The 15,030-nt window shown below is 40.2% G+C and overlaps 1 protein-coding gene across 5 annotated transcripts in view; it reads left to right on the top strand.

Annotated features, from left to right (window-relative positions):
- lins1 (lines homolog 1) overlaps positions 1–15,030 on the top strand; it is a 51,433-nt gene that overhangs the window by 2,765 nt on the left and 33,638 nt on the right. For all 5 annotated transcript variants that reach the window (XM_059952618.1, XM_059952615.1, XM_059952619.1 and 2 more), the window contains exons 2-3: positions 7,862–8,294; positions 13,504–13,593. In XM_059952618.1, coding sequence (XP_059808601.1) covers positions 7,908–8,294; positions 13,504–13,593 — 477 coding nt within the window. In that variant the 5' untranslated portion in view covers positions 7,862–7,907. The remainder of the gene's footprint in view (positions 1–7,861; positions 8,295–13,503; positions 13,594–15,030) is intronic.

Here is a 15,030-nt window from a genome sequence, read left to right on the forward strand (position 1 = left end):
GAGGCGGAGGGGATGGAATGGCCGCTGCGGTTCGGGGAGGAGGGATGAGGAGAGAGATTGGGTTGGGAGTGTGATGCTGGGGATATAAGGAAGACCAGAAGGGGAGATTGAAATCTGCAGGGAAAGTGAGGGGCTCAAATTTAACAGATGCGTGATTGAAGAGTTTTGACCTGCTGGACGTTCGAGTGACTGAAGTGTGTTTAACATCATTCTATGCGGATAATTACTGTTGTCTTAAAGTCTTAACTCTTAACTGTTGGCCTGAAGTCTTAATACAAAATAACGTTTACTGGGGTAAAACTGAAAATGTATTTGCCTGGTCATTAAATTCCCTTTCTAAGCTCATCAACCAATCCGATGTTTAGTGCTAAAAAACTATAAGGGACACACTCAGTTGACACTGTCAAATACCAACACAAAACCTATTTATTTAACTTTGCTTTTAACTTGTAATGATACAGTGTTTACTGACAAAGTTGTAAACTTAAACGAAGACTTTAAGCCCTATTGAATATAAATAGCCATGACTACTCTCATTAAGGGACATTTTGCTGTAACTACCCAATCTTCAAAGACTAGCTTACTTCCCCACTTATACTCCATAGCGAGATGAGCTGCCAATACTTAGGAATCGAACGGCATGTGTCCTCACTCCACCAAGGAGAAAATACTTCCAGCTAACAAAGTAGTTTAAAACACAGTTCAAAGTAAATTTATTATCGAAGTATACAACCATATATCACCATATACAACTGGAGGTACATTTTCTTGCAGGCATATACAATAAGTTAAATACCATAATAGAATCAATGAAAGACTGCATGAACAGGGTGGGTAACACATGTAAAATAAAGAAAAGAAATAATAAATATCGAAAACATGAGATGAAGAGTCTTTGAAAGTGAGTTCATAGGTTGTGGGAACAGTTCATTTATTTTCAGTGATGCACATTAAAATCCATACAACATTCTTAAGACACATTTAAAACTCTCAGAGGATTTCTACCTTAAACATTTCTAAATTACAAACTATTTCTAAAACACAAATAATTTCTAAGACACAAGGCATTTCTAAAACACATATACAATTCCTGTAAACTAAAAAGATTTACTAACAATACAGGTGAATGAATCGTTCCTTGCAGAAACTGAAACCAGAGGAATGGATTCTAGTTCACCCTGTGTTTCTATTCTTCTTCTTGATATCCCTTAACTATTCCTAATAAGCCTGAACTGCTCTCTACATTTACACAGCGAAAACTCTCTGATACCTCCTCTTATTTACCCCTTGATCATGACTCCACTAAGGAGGACCAGGCCACTGTCTCCTATACCATCACCAACCTTATCAGCTTTGGAGATCTCCCATCCACTGCCACCAACCTCATAGTTCCCACACTCCACACTTCCCGTTTCTACCTCCTACCCAAGATCCGCAAACCTGCCTGTCCAGGTAGACCTATTGTCTCAGCTTGCTCCTGCCCCACCGAACTCATCTCTGCATACCTTGACACTGTTTTAAACCCCTTGTTCAATCTCTTCCCACCAATGTTCGTGACACTTCTCATGCGTTGAATTTTTTCGATGATTTTAAGTTCCCTGGCCCCCACCGCCTTATTTTCACCATGGACGTCCAGTCCCTATATACCTCCATCCCCCACCAGGATGGTCTCGAAGCTCTTCGCTTCTTTTTGGATTCCAGACCTAACCAATTCCCCCCCCCCCCCCGCCCGACCACCACTCTCCTCCATCTAGCAGAATTAGTTCTTACTCTCAATAATTTCTCCTTTGGCTCCTCCCACTTCCTCCAAACCAAGGGTGTAGCCATGGGCACCCGTGTGGGTTCCAGTTATGCCTGCTTTTTTGTTGGCTTTGTGGAACAGTTCTTGTTCCAAGTCTATACTGGTATCCATCCCCCTCTTCCCCTTCACTACATCGACGACTGCATTGGCGCTGCCTCTTGCACGCATGCTGAGCTTGTCGACTTCATTAACTTTGCCTCCAACTTTCACCCTGCCCTCAAATTTACCTGCTCCATTTCTGACACCTCTCTCCCCTTTCTTGATCTTTCTGTCTCCATCTCTGGAGACGGCTTATCTACTGATCTACTATAAGCCTACAGACTCTCACAGCTACCTGGACTATTCCTCTTCCCACCCTGTCTCTTGCAAAAATGCTATCCCCTTCTCACAATTCCTCCGTCTGTGCCGCATCTGCTCTCAGGATGAGGCTTTTCATTCCAAGATGAAGGAGCTGTCTTCCTTTTTTAAACAAAGGAGCTTCCCTTCTTCCACCATCAACTCTGCTCTCAAACGCATCTCTCCCATTTCCTGCTCATCTACCCTCACCCCATCCGCCCGCCACCCCACTCGAGATAGGGTTCCCCTTGTCCTCACCTACCACCCCACCAGCCTCCAGGTCCAACATGTAATTCTCCGTAACTTCCACCACCTCCAACAGGATCCCACTACCAAGCACATCTTTCCCTCACCCCCCTCTTTCTGCTTTCCGCAGGGATCGCTCCCTACGCGACTCCCTTGTCCACTTATCTCCCCCATCCCTTCCCACCGATCTCCCTCCTGGCACTTATCCCTGTAAGCAGAACAAATGCTAAACCTGCCCTTACACTTCCTCCCTCACCACCATTCAGGGCTCCAGACAGTCCTTCCAGGTGAGGTGACACTTCACCTGTGAGTCGGCTGGTGTGGTATACTGCGTCCAGTGCTCCCGGTGTGGCCTTTTATATATTGGTGAGACCCGACGTAGACTGGAAGACTGTTTTGCTGAACACCTATGCTCGGTCCGCCAGAGAAAGCAGGATCTCCCAGTGGCCACACATTTTAATTCCACGTCCCATTCCCATTCTGGTATGTCTATCCATGGCCTCCTCTACTGTCAAGATGAAGCCACACTCAGGTTGGAGGAACAACACCTTATATACTGGCTGGGTAGCCTCCAACCTGATGGTATGAACATCGACTTCTCTAACTTCTGTTAATGCCTCTCCTCCCCTTCCTACCCCGTCCCTGACATATTTAGTTGTTTGTTTTTTTCTCACTCTCTGCCCATCACTCTGCCTGTTCTCCATCTCCCTCTGGTGCCTTCCCCCACCCTTCCCCTTTCTTTCTCCTGAGGCCTCCCGTCTTATGATCCTTTCCCTTCTCCAGCTCAGTATCACTTTCGCCAATCACCTTTCCAGTTCTTAGCTTCATCCCACCCCCTCTGGTCTTCTATCATTTCGCATTTCCCCCTCTCCCCACTACTTTCAAATCTCTTAGTACCTTTCCTTTCAGTTAATCCTAACGAAAGGTCTCAGCCCAAAACGTCAACAGTGCTTCTCCTTATAGATGCTGCCTGGCCTGCTGTGTTCCAGCAGCATTTTGTGTGTGTTGTCTACATTTATAGTTCTTTCATAGCTTCTTGAACTGAGCAACTTAGCTTGTCTGTTTTGAAACAAGCTAAGTTAAATAGCCCATATCCTGCACTCTTGAGTGCCAGTAAACCAGCTGTAGTGAACTTCATCTGCTTTCCACAGACAGTGCACTTGCTATGTAGGTGCATTTTTGATCGTTTTTACTTTTATTGCTTTCAAGAAGGAGCTAGATAGGTATCTTATGGATAGGGGAATCAAGGGATATGGGGCAAGGCAGGAACCGGGTATTGATTGTAGATGATCAGCCATGATCTCAAAATGGCGGTGCAGGCTCAAAGGGCCGAATGGTCTACTTCTGCATCTATTGTCTATGTACAGAGCACATTTGCAATGGTGTGTTTTAACTTCAAGCTGATTACTGCTTGCCATTCACATTTAAGAACTGAAGACTGATTTCTGTTTGTGGCCAGAAATTAAACAAAGGAATATTAGTTATACAATTACTTACAGTTGCTGCTGTGTTTAGAAAGCGAGCTTTGCAAAACGTCAGACTCCCTGTTCCAGGAAATGAATATCCATCACAAATTAACTTTTTTTTGTCTTGTATTTTCATGTTCGTGCTTTATCCCATTGTCAAGCTCTTTGAACTACATCATTCGTATGGAGAGTGCTCTATAAATATTAGTATTGTGTTATTTTTATTTTTTTTTCTGCTCAAGCTGGTAAAACCTGAAGTATGGGCATAGCCAAGCATGCTCATTTCTCAATTGTCAGGAACTTTCAAACTTTCCTAGTGGTGTTTAGTATTGTGGCTTTCTGGAGATTTGCATAAATATTGCTGTGTAGGCCTAATTGTTTAATGCTATTGTGTAGTGACTTTGGAATGTACCAGTTGCAGATGTTATTATTGGGGCAAAGTATTCCCTGTTCATGTTCCATAGTCTTTCAATTTCCTCTTTTAATTCAGCATATTTTTGGTGTTTTTCACTTATTGATTTCTGTATGTTATGTGTGCTTGCATTGGCTATATCTATTAAGTAAGTTGTTCCTGCTTGTTTACCCTGTAATATTATATCCGGATGGTTATCGTGGAATGTCCTATTTGTAATGGTGGATCAGTCATAATCTAGTTTGTCGGACTTGAAAACTGGATCAGACCGTATTTATAATAAGGTATAATTGTCAGAGAGTGGTGGAAACATAATCCTTGACAGTATTAAAGAAATCTCTAGAAAAACATTTAAATTGTCTTTCACAAACACAACAAAGTCTGCAGATGCTGGAAATCCAAAGCAATGGCTACTAAACGCTGGAGGAATTCAGCAGGTCAGGCAGCATCTATGGAAAAGAATTAAACAGTTGATGTTTCAGGCCGAGACCTTTCTTCAGGATTGAGAAGGAGGGGGGCAATGCCAGAATAAAAAGGTTAGTGGAGGGGGAAAGAGGCTAGCCTAAAGGTGAAGCCAGTATATCCTTCCTCAAATAAGGAGACCAGAGTTGCACGTAGTACACCAGAGGCAGTCTGACCTGTGCAGTTGCAGCATAATCTCCCTGCTCTTAAATTCTTAAACCAGGGTAACACCCATGTATCCCAGGTCTCATCACAGTTCAGGTGGATCCCGTCCCATTGGTACAGCTCCCTCCTTCCTCAATACTGGTGCCAGTTTCCCATGAATTCTAACCCACTTCTCCCACACTAATCCTTGAGCCACACGTTTAACTCTCTAAATTTCTTGACTCTATGCCAATTTGTACGTGCTTCAGGTAGTAATACAGAGATTACCACCTTCTTGGTTCTGCTTTTTAATTTAGACCCTGACTGCTCAAATTCCCTCAGCCGAACTTCTTTCCTCGTTCTACCCACGTCGTTGGTACCCACATGGACCATGACATCTGGACATTTCCTCTCCCACTGCAAATTCCTCTGTGTCCAGGTGCAGGTCGGTGGGACTAGGCAGAAAAATGGTTCGGCACAGCCAAGTAGGGCCAAAAGATCTGTTTCTGTGCTGTGATGTTCTATGGTTCTATGAATCCAGGTGGGTGGGAAAGCTGGAGGGCTGGAGAAGAAAGAATCTGACAGATGAGGAGAGAAAATTGTCAAGGGAAAGAAGGACACATACAAAGCTGGATGAGGAGTGACCTGAGGATGATGGACTAACTAGCCTGTTTCTATCCTGTATGACTCTTGAGTGCACATGATTGGAGACACCAGACTGACTAATATAGGCCAAAGTTAGCATGGGTTCCTTGAAGGGAAATCTGTGAACTATATGGGGGGCATGGGAAAAATAAGATTGAGAGGGGCACTAAACTAGGGTAAAACAAATTTTAAACATGTAAGACTGTACCTGTAAGTGAATTTGGAGCAGCTACTGAGGTGAAAACAACATCCAATACGTGTCATTTAAATGCAAGGTAATAAGAGTTCGCTGTCAGCATGTTCATGCAAAGGTGAGCTTATGGAATCTTGGTCAATATAGGATATTGAAGTTTATCAGCAAAAAGAAATAAAAATGTGTCAAGTATACAGAATTGGATCAAATGAGTCTTTAGAGGTCAATAGAGAGAACCTCAAAATGGTGGGTAAAAGGAACCTTAAGATTACTTTAGCAAGTAGGATAAAGCCCCTTAGGGAAAGACTGAGGCCCCTCAGGGACTAAGGAGCTAATTTACTTATGAAGCCAGTCCTAAATGAATATTTCTTATTTGTATTCACCAAGGATAAGGATGGGGATGCTGGAGAGTTAAGATATTCTGGAGCATATAAGGAAGGGGAATGCACGTCTGCATGAATAAATCTCTAAGGCTTGCTGGGATTTATCCTTGTTTACTAAGGGAATCAAGGGAGGAGATTGCTCAGACTCTGATGGAAATTTTTGAATATTTGTTAGCCACAAGTGAAGTACTAGAAGATTGAAGGATGAGTAATATTGTTCTCTAAAAGAACAATTCCAGGGACAAACCTGGAAAGTACATGCTGTTGAAACTTACATCAATGGTACAGAAGTTGTTGAAGAACATTGTGAGAAGCAGGTTTTATGTTCATTTGCAAAAACAGGGGTAGATTAAAAGAAGTTGGGACAGTTTTTTGCAAAGGAAATCATCTCTTTCAAATCTGATTGAGTTTTTTGAGAGGAGATTAAGAAAATTGATGACAATACTGCTGTAATGTTGTTTTCATATTCCAAAAAGGTTAAGGCACAAGGGAACTGAGGTATGTTGGCTAACTGTTACCAAAATTTGCTTGATGATGATAGGAGACCGGGAGTGGTGGTGGATGAGTGTTTCTCTTGAGTGGAGCTCAGCAAGATGTGGTGAACTATAGATATAAGTGTTGGGACCTTTGTTGTTTGTAATAGGTATACATGACAAGGATGAAAATGTAGGTTGCCTCATGAGTAAGTTTGCAGATGACATGGAATCTGTTGGAATGGTAGACAGTGAATATATTATCATACAGTGGGACCTAGATCAGGTGGATGGTTCAACGGAGCCATGGCAGATGGAATTTAATTCAAATAAGTGTGAGGTAATACACTTATTAGTCAAAAGTCAAATTTTGTTAAAAAATTTAGAGTAAAGGGAAGTGACCTTAAGAGTGTTAAAGTACGGGGAGAACTTGACATGCTAAAAGAGGTGACATTGGTAGATAGGCTGACAACTCAGATTAGCATAGATAGGCAACATGGGCAGCATAGTGAACTGAAAAGGCCCATTTCTGTGATCCTCCCTGTGTGGAAAATTATCCAGTTTTTAATCCTTGAAGTGAAGCTCCTTTACATTGGTCTTGTATTTGACACTTAATATTTTTTCTCCTTTGCTTCTGCTACTTTAATTTGAGCAGATTTGAGTTTATTTGTATATTATTTAATACTTATGTATGTCAATGGGTTGACTGATTTCCAAACTGCAGTTTTTCATTCTTTTTCTTTTGTTGCCTCTTTTACAGTTGGCATCAGTCTTGATGCTCCATTCAATATGTTGAAGAAGTGCAAGTATACTTCTCAGAATTCAGTGACCAGGATCGATTATATTATGATCTGGCTAGTGCCTCATCATAGCTTGTGAAGATATACTGTACACCAAAGCTGCTCTTTATCTGTGTTAACATTCTCATTCCCACTCACATTGCACAGACACTGAAATTTGAAACCACAGTCATTCTGCGATTCTGTTTGAAATCATCCTATTACAACTATATTCTATTTACTGAATTCTTCTCATATATCTGTTGATGAACTTATAATATACAGGTGTTTGACTATGTTTGCTATATTTCTAATATGAATTCTGAAATGACTATTTTTGCAATAATTCTATTTGGCTCTATCTTCCTATTTGTCGGCTGATGTAACAAGCTTATACAGTATGTTATTTCAATGTCTAGGCTCTCAGATGTAGATCAGAAATAACAAGTTCAAGCAATTAACCTCACACATGGGCACTTGTCCATTTGGTTTTACATTTCCTTTATTTTCTCTATTTCAAGCTTCAGCTCTAATCTGATTTGGTGTATGGACCTCCAATGACACAACATGATGGAGAAATGCTTCATAAGCCTTCGTCAAGTCTATAGTGAGTTGTTGGCTGGTGTGAAGCCCAGTAAAGACAGCCATGAGCTAGCAGTGTTCCTGTCGCCTGAAACGTTTGAACAAGAGTCGGTCTCTTCCATAGAAACCAAGAAAAATAACCTTGTTTATCATTTCCGCGGATGCTCATTGCGTATAAATGGCAATGACACGCAACTAGAGAACCATTCATCAGCAAATGATGGTCAGAATGAGATCTTCTTACTTCAAATGAATATGATTCATCTGATGAGTTCTAAGTTGTATTCAGAGATACTAAGGCAAGATGTCAGAAAAACATATCTGAAGAGTGTAACAATACTACTGGAAGATATGAAAATTATATCTAAACTGGTGAGTGTTGGTTGATGCTTAATATTAATTGCTACTTTGCAGCACAGAAATAAGGATTTTGACTCCACTAGTTTCGTTTCTCCATAAATTTTCTTTCAATCTTCACCTCATCTGTTAAGCTATTCTAACCCTTCTCAATAAAGTGCCCAGTTTGCCCTAAATTCATTACTAGATCCTAGATTACATTCCCTAATATATCTACATCTACATTGAAAACATAGTTGATCTTAAAGATTTCGAATACATTACACCATGATACTTTTCACCCTTTCCGCTGCTGATCCCTCAATGAGAACTGGTGTGTGTTCCCTTGACTTCCACTTCCTGAAGTCCACAAGCAATTCCTTGGTCTTACTGACTTTGAGTGCAAGGTTGTTGTTTAACACCACTCACTGGCTGAGACCAACAAGAGGCCAATGGAGGCCATCATGAGCTTCAACTTTCATTCTCTGAGTGGCATGAAACCAGCTCGTCTTTTCACAAGCAATATTTTTTAAACAAAATCTCATTAAGGAGGCAACTAAAGACCTCTATCGCCATGTGTGTAGTACACATCCACCTGCACTGTACTTTCTGTGTAGCTGTTGCACTTTATTCTGCATTCTGTTATTGTTTTACCTTGTTCTACCTCAATACACTGTAATAATGTATCTGTATGAACAGGATGCAAGGCAAGCCTTTCACTGTATCAATTTAAATTGTGACAATAATAACCTCATTCCAAGATGAAACAGAAAATAGGATCAGGAATAGACATTCAAGCCAGCTCCACAATTCAGTAGATAATGGCTGATCATCTAAATTCAATGCTCCATTATAGTTTTCTACCAGTAGCACTTGCTCCCTCTGCAAAAATATTGAACTCCTTGGAAAGAGATGCTATTGTTAGAGAGAATAGAGCTGCCAGAAGCACCCATTTCAAACCCACAGGTTTATTTATAGTCATGGATGATACTGAGGTTCCCTGACCGCACCACATTTATCTTGTAGCAATTTGTGCCCTGAGCATCACCGAAGAAGCCCCATTGTACTCTTGACTCATCTGTGACTCAGTGGTAGTGCCCTTCATTTCAGAGTTAAAAGCTCAAATCCTGATGAATCCACAGCCCTCTATTTATTAATGCCTTGAGTGGAACTTCATCAAGTACCTTCTGAAAATCTATGTAAGCAACTTCTTCTGCATTTCCTTCATGAATATTCTCCATTACATCTTTAAAAAGGGTGTCACGGTTAAAGCGGTGCTATTACAGTTTGGGGTGTCAATGTTTGGGGTTCAGTTCAGGTGCTGTCTGTAAGGAGTTTGCACACTCTCGCCATGACCATGTAGGTTTCCTCCAAGTGCTCTGGTTTCCTCCCACAATCCAAAGATGTACCAGTTAGGAAGTTCATTGGTCCTATGATTGAGCTAGGGTTAAATAGGTGGGTTGCTGGATGGTGTAGCTCATTGGGCTGGAAGGACCTGTTCCGCACTGTATTTCTGCAGAATATTTTCTAAAAATGAAACACGATTTACTTCCAACAAAAATGTGACTGCTGCCCTACATTCATCCAAATCAGCACCCTACATTAATTCAAACTCTGCAATGTCAGAAGTATGTCTTTCTCTTGAGATTTCGAAGCATTAATAAGACATTAGACTACTTACTGCTTTCTTAAGTGGATATCAAAGATCCCATGGCATTACTCCAGTGAAGAGCAGAGAATTCTGGCAGTATCCTGAACACCATTGATTACTCCATCACTATTACTAAAACAAATTATCTCATGATTATAACGTTGTTTGTAGTTTCTGTAATACTACAGTATTATAGTACAACAAAAGCCACACTTCTGGAACACTGATTTTTTTTTTGAAGTGTATTCAGGGAATCCTGAGAGCACTATGAAAAGTTTGTTATATTGTCTTTAATGTATAAAATCTGTCACAGCCCCAAATCTCTTGTTTTTCCCATTGAGTTCAGAAGTCAAAAAGTTATGTTACAACGTTATAGAACTCTAGTTAGGCCACATCTGGACTATTACATACAGTTCTGATCGCTCCACTGTAGGGAGGATGTTGAGGCTTTGGAGAGGGTGCAGAAGAGGTTCACCAGGATGCTGCCTGGTTTAGAGGGCGTGTGCTATCATGAGAGGCTGGACAAACTTGGATTGTTTTCTTTGGAGAGGCTGAGGAGAGATCCGATAGAGGTTTAATAAGATTATGAGATGCATGTGTAGATAGAGTGGACAGGGAGTATCTTTTCTCCAGGGAAATGTCTAATACTAGAGGGCTTGCATTGAAGGTGAGAGGAGATAGGTTCAAAGGGAAAGTGAGGAGAAATGTTTTTACTCAGAGAGTGGTGGATGCCTGGAATGTGCTGCCTGGTATGGTGGTAGACAGAAATACATTAGAGGCTTTTAAGAGACGTTTAGATAGGCACATGAATGTGAGGAAGATGGAGGGACGTGGACATTGTGTAGGTACGAGGGATTTTTGTTTTTTTTAAATTCCTGTTTAGCTGGTTTGGCACAATATTGTAGGCCGAAGGGCTGGTATCTATATCGTGCTCTTCTATGTTCCCTGTTTAATTCCTTGGTTGCAGGGTTTCTTTTACCTTTTTGCAATCTTACAATTCCTATAGGTTCCTCTTCAGCCACTAGCCCGTCCCAGTACCCTTACTCTAATTTACTGCATCTCACCCTTCCCGCCCCCCCCCCCCCCCCGAGGTATATAAAATCATGAGAGGCATAGACAGGTGAATGGTCACAAATATGTTTTCTTCCAACAGAGCGGAGTTTAAAATTAATACATATAGGCTGGGTGGCGGGGTGGAGATGCACTGTACCAAAAGCGCTCCTTCCCTCCACTAGCTTGCAAGTCACCCTTGGGGCAATGTGCAGCTCCTGCTTGGCATTGACAGGTTGGGCCTAAGGGCCTCTTTCTATCCTGTGTAACTCTGACTCTTTGCCCTTCTTCCCAGCATTTCCTCCTCTTCGTTCCTGTAAGCATTTTGCTGTTCTTGTCCTCTTTGTGACACTCCTCTTCTATAACATTCTTTTCTCTCTTCCACCATGCATTAGAAATGCTTTGTCAGCAAACACTACATAATTAACTTTAAAGAGCGAAAGTCTCTTCGAGTATTGGCAGTTAACAACCATAGTACAACCACCCCTTGGACTGAAGCTCACTTTCTAAATTGTTTTCTAATTTGCTTAAGACTCAAAAATTCTAAACTTGAGTCCTCTCATTTTAAGTCTGATATCTGAGTCATGCAAAATGCAAATATGCATTTGAAATTTAAATCCAAATCTTTTAATAAGTTATAATAGAAAAACTCACTGCTGTTAGAAAGCTCTATGCCACCAGAAACACAAAGTGTGACCATACTAATACCAGAGAACTTACTAAAGGATAAAATTTTGTTATTCTAAATTAAAAGCAAGAAGTGCTGGAAATAATCAGCAAGTTCAGAATGCATCTATGAGAAATAAAACCGAGCTAATGTTTCAAGTGAAAGACATTTCTTCAGAATATCGTAACAAATTTTTTGATTTTCATCTTTGTAACTTGTAGTTTAGCCACTTTTTAATGTCCAGAATATGAAATGCCAACCTGTCTAGAATTGAAGCAGATGAAATGAAGCTTGGATAGACTAGCAGTTCTGTACTTCTATGCATATGTATTACATACATGGTGATATAGGTCTTTAGTTAGTGAAAATATTTTGAGAAGACTAGCAGGTTTCATGCCACTCAAAGAATGAAAGTTAAAGCTAGTGATGGCCTCCATAGGTCTCTTGTCGGTCACAGCTGGTTGAGTGGTGTCGAAATGACAACCTTGCACTCAACGTCAGTAAGACCAAGGATTTGTTTGCAGGCTTAAAGAAGTCAAGGGAACCCACACCAGTCCTCATTGAGGTATCAGCAGTGGAAAGGGTTTGTATTGATGCAATTACAAAGAAGGCACCACAGCAGCTATATTTCATTAGGAATTTGTGGAGCCTTGTTATACCACCAAAAACTCACATGAATTTCTATAGATGTTCTGTGGAAAGTATTCTAACTAGTTGCTTCACTGTCTGGAATGGAGGGTCTATTACACAGGATTGGAAAAAGCTGCAGGAAGTGGGGACTAGCCTCCCCAGCATTAAGGACATTTACAAAAGATGATGCCACAAAAAGGCAGCATCTTTCATTAAGGACCCCCAACACCCAGACAATGCCCTCTTCTCATTGTACCATCAAGGAGAAGCTACAGGAGCCTGAAAATTCACAATGTTTTTCCCCACCACCATCAGATTTCTGAATGGACGATGAACCCATGTACACTACCTCACTATTTCCTTTTTTTGCTCTCTTTTACACTTTTACATTACTAATTTTATATTAATTTATACACACACACACACACACACACACACAGTGTATATTTCTTATTGTAATTTACTTTTTATTATGTATTGCAATGTACTGCTGCAGCAAGATAACATATTTCTTGGCATATGCCAGTGATATTAAACCTGATTCTGATTCTAGTCATTGTAACTTTAAGCAGAGTTAACATTGTGCTAAAATCTCCTTAAAGCAGTCATCATAATTCACAAGTACCAAAATCTTTCTCAATCTTTTTTATTAAGTTTTGAGTAGATAAACAAAACAATGATAACGGTACAAAGAGACTGGGATTACATTAATAACGGTTAACGTATACAGTAACAGACTCCGGGTAACATATGTAATCTAAGCCTCCCAATCTCTTAGTAACTAAACATGAAAAAATTCGCTGCCACTTTTAATCGGTTAAAATCGTTATTTGTCATTAACTCTGCTCCTCTCTACATGAACAAAAAGCTATTGAGAAGGATTTGGAAAAGATCACAAGTATTAAAACCTAGGGTACTGCATGGTGTTACACCATTGTTTTTCCATACCCATGCCCTCACTACCAGATGCCTGAGACTTATTCTGTTAAACTCCTTCTTATAAATCTAAATTCTTACAGGAAGATTAGGTGCAAATAAAAATCAGGGAGATGAGAGAGAATTGAATGGAAAAGTTATCCCTTAAAGGTCAAATATTCATTACATAATTAATTATGCATATAATCAGAACAAAACAAAATGTCAGAATGATATAGAAAGAGTCTGAATACAATATTTGCATAATGTTATTTTTATTAGTTGTTGCACTCTGAACATTTTACATTATACATGATGCATTCTTTCCCTAGGCTCTCTTGTTTGACTACCAGGATAAGTTGTTGTCTCATATGGCAATGAAATGTGTTGCATCTTTAATTCTGGTTCAGATTCTTCTTACAGTGAGTATAAATAAAGCTTATATTGGCAAAAGCATTTTACCACAAGATATGGTTGATGTGGTGTTGCTTTAAGTAGAATTGTGTAGGAGTACTCTAGTTGAAATACTCACAGCCTTGACACACTCAGTTTCCTCTCGCAAAGGAGAGTCTTTTAAGTTTAGTCCTCAAGTTGTCATGGTTAAGATTTTGAAAACTGAATACTGCAAGGCAACCAGAATGAGCACATTATTGTTTGAAATGTTTAGAATAATAAATTCATAGAAAATTTTGGCTCAGAAGGAGGTCATTCAGCCCATTCTGTCTCTTGGTGCAAAGCCTTGCAGTTACAGTTTATCAAGTGCTCACCCAGGGAATTTTTACAATGTAGTTAGGACTTCTGCTTCACAAGCCTTTTGGGCAAAATATTCAGCTCCTGACCACTCTTTGACTAAGTATCTTCTTACCTTTTTTTTAATCCATCTAATTAGTTTATATCTTGTTACCTTGTCACTCAGCTAAAGAAAATAGGCCATTGCTCTTTGACCTGTCTAGGCATTTCATTCAATAAACTACATCTCCGGACTCCTCTGTTGCAAAATAATAATTGCAAAATAAATGGTTTCTCCTTGTAATCAAACACTTCCAGCCCTACCTTTATAAGTTGCTTTAGCAGAAATATGCTTGGTATTTTTAGTATTCTTATTTCAGTCTAACTAATGTTTTATATAGCATTAGCTAAATGTCCTTGTTCTTATATTCTATACCTCAGCCAAATAGGTTTAATGGCTTCTTAACCAATCTATTGACCTGCTCTGCTAGCTCCAGGAATCTCCAAGTATGCACTGCCTCAGTTATCACCAGACTAACTTCCATTTGCCATGTATTTTCCCACCTAACAAGTCCATTGACATATTCCTGTAGCCAGGATCTTTCATCCTCACTTTCAACAACACTGTTATCTTGGATGTGATCAGTCTGTCTCCTCACTACATGATGTTATCATAGAGTAGGTGATTTGTACTGATATCCCTAGGTGCAAAGCCTCTTGGTGAGTTGACCTTAAGTCCTCCATTAGTATTTTCAAGAAAACTAGATCTGTCCTGTCATTATAGTTCAAATATTTATAATGCCATGTGGCCAATGGTAGACTCATTAGCCATAAGACATAGAAGCAGAATTAGGCCATTTGGTCCATAAGTCTGTTCTGTAATTCCATCATGGCCGATTTATCATCCCTCTCAACCCCATTCTCCTGCCTTCTCCCCTTAACCTTTGATACCCTTAGTAATCAAGAATCATGATCTTGAACCAAGATCAAGAAGTCAATAACTTCCACTTTAAATATACCCAACGACTTGGCCTCCACAGCCATCTGTAGCAGAGAACTCCATTGATTCGCCACCCTCTGGCCAAAAAATTGCTCCTCATCTCTGTTCCAAAGGGATGTCCTTTTCTTCT

The sequence above is a fragment of the Hypanus sabinus genome, chromosome 28 (assembly GCF_030144855.1).
Source record: "Hypanus sabinus isolate sHypSab1 chromosome 28, sHypSab1.hap1, whole genome shotgun sequence".
NCBI classification, from domain to species: Eukaryota; Metazoa; Chordata; class Chondrichthyes; order Myliobatiformes; family Dasyatidae; genus Hypanus; species Hypanus sabinus.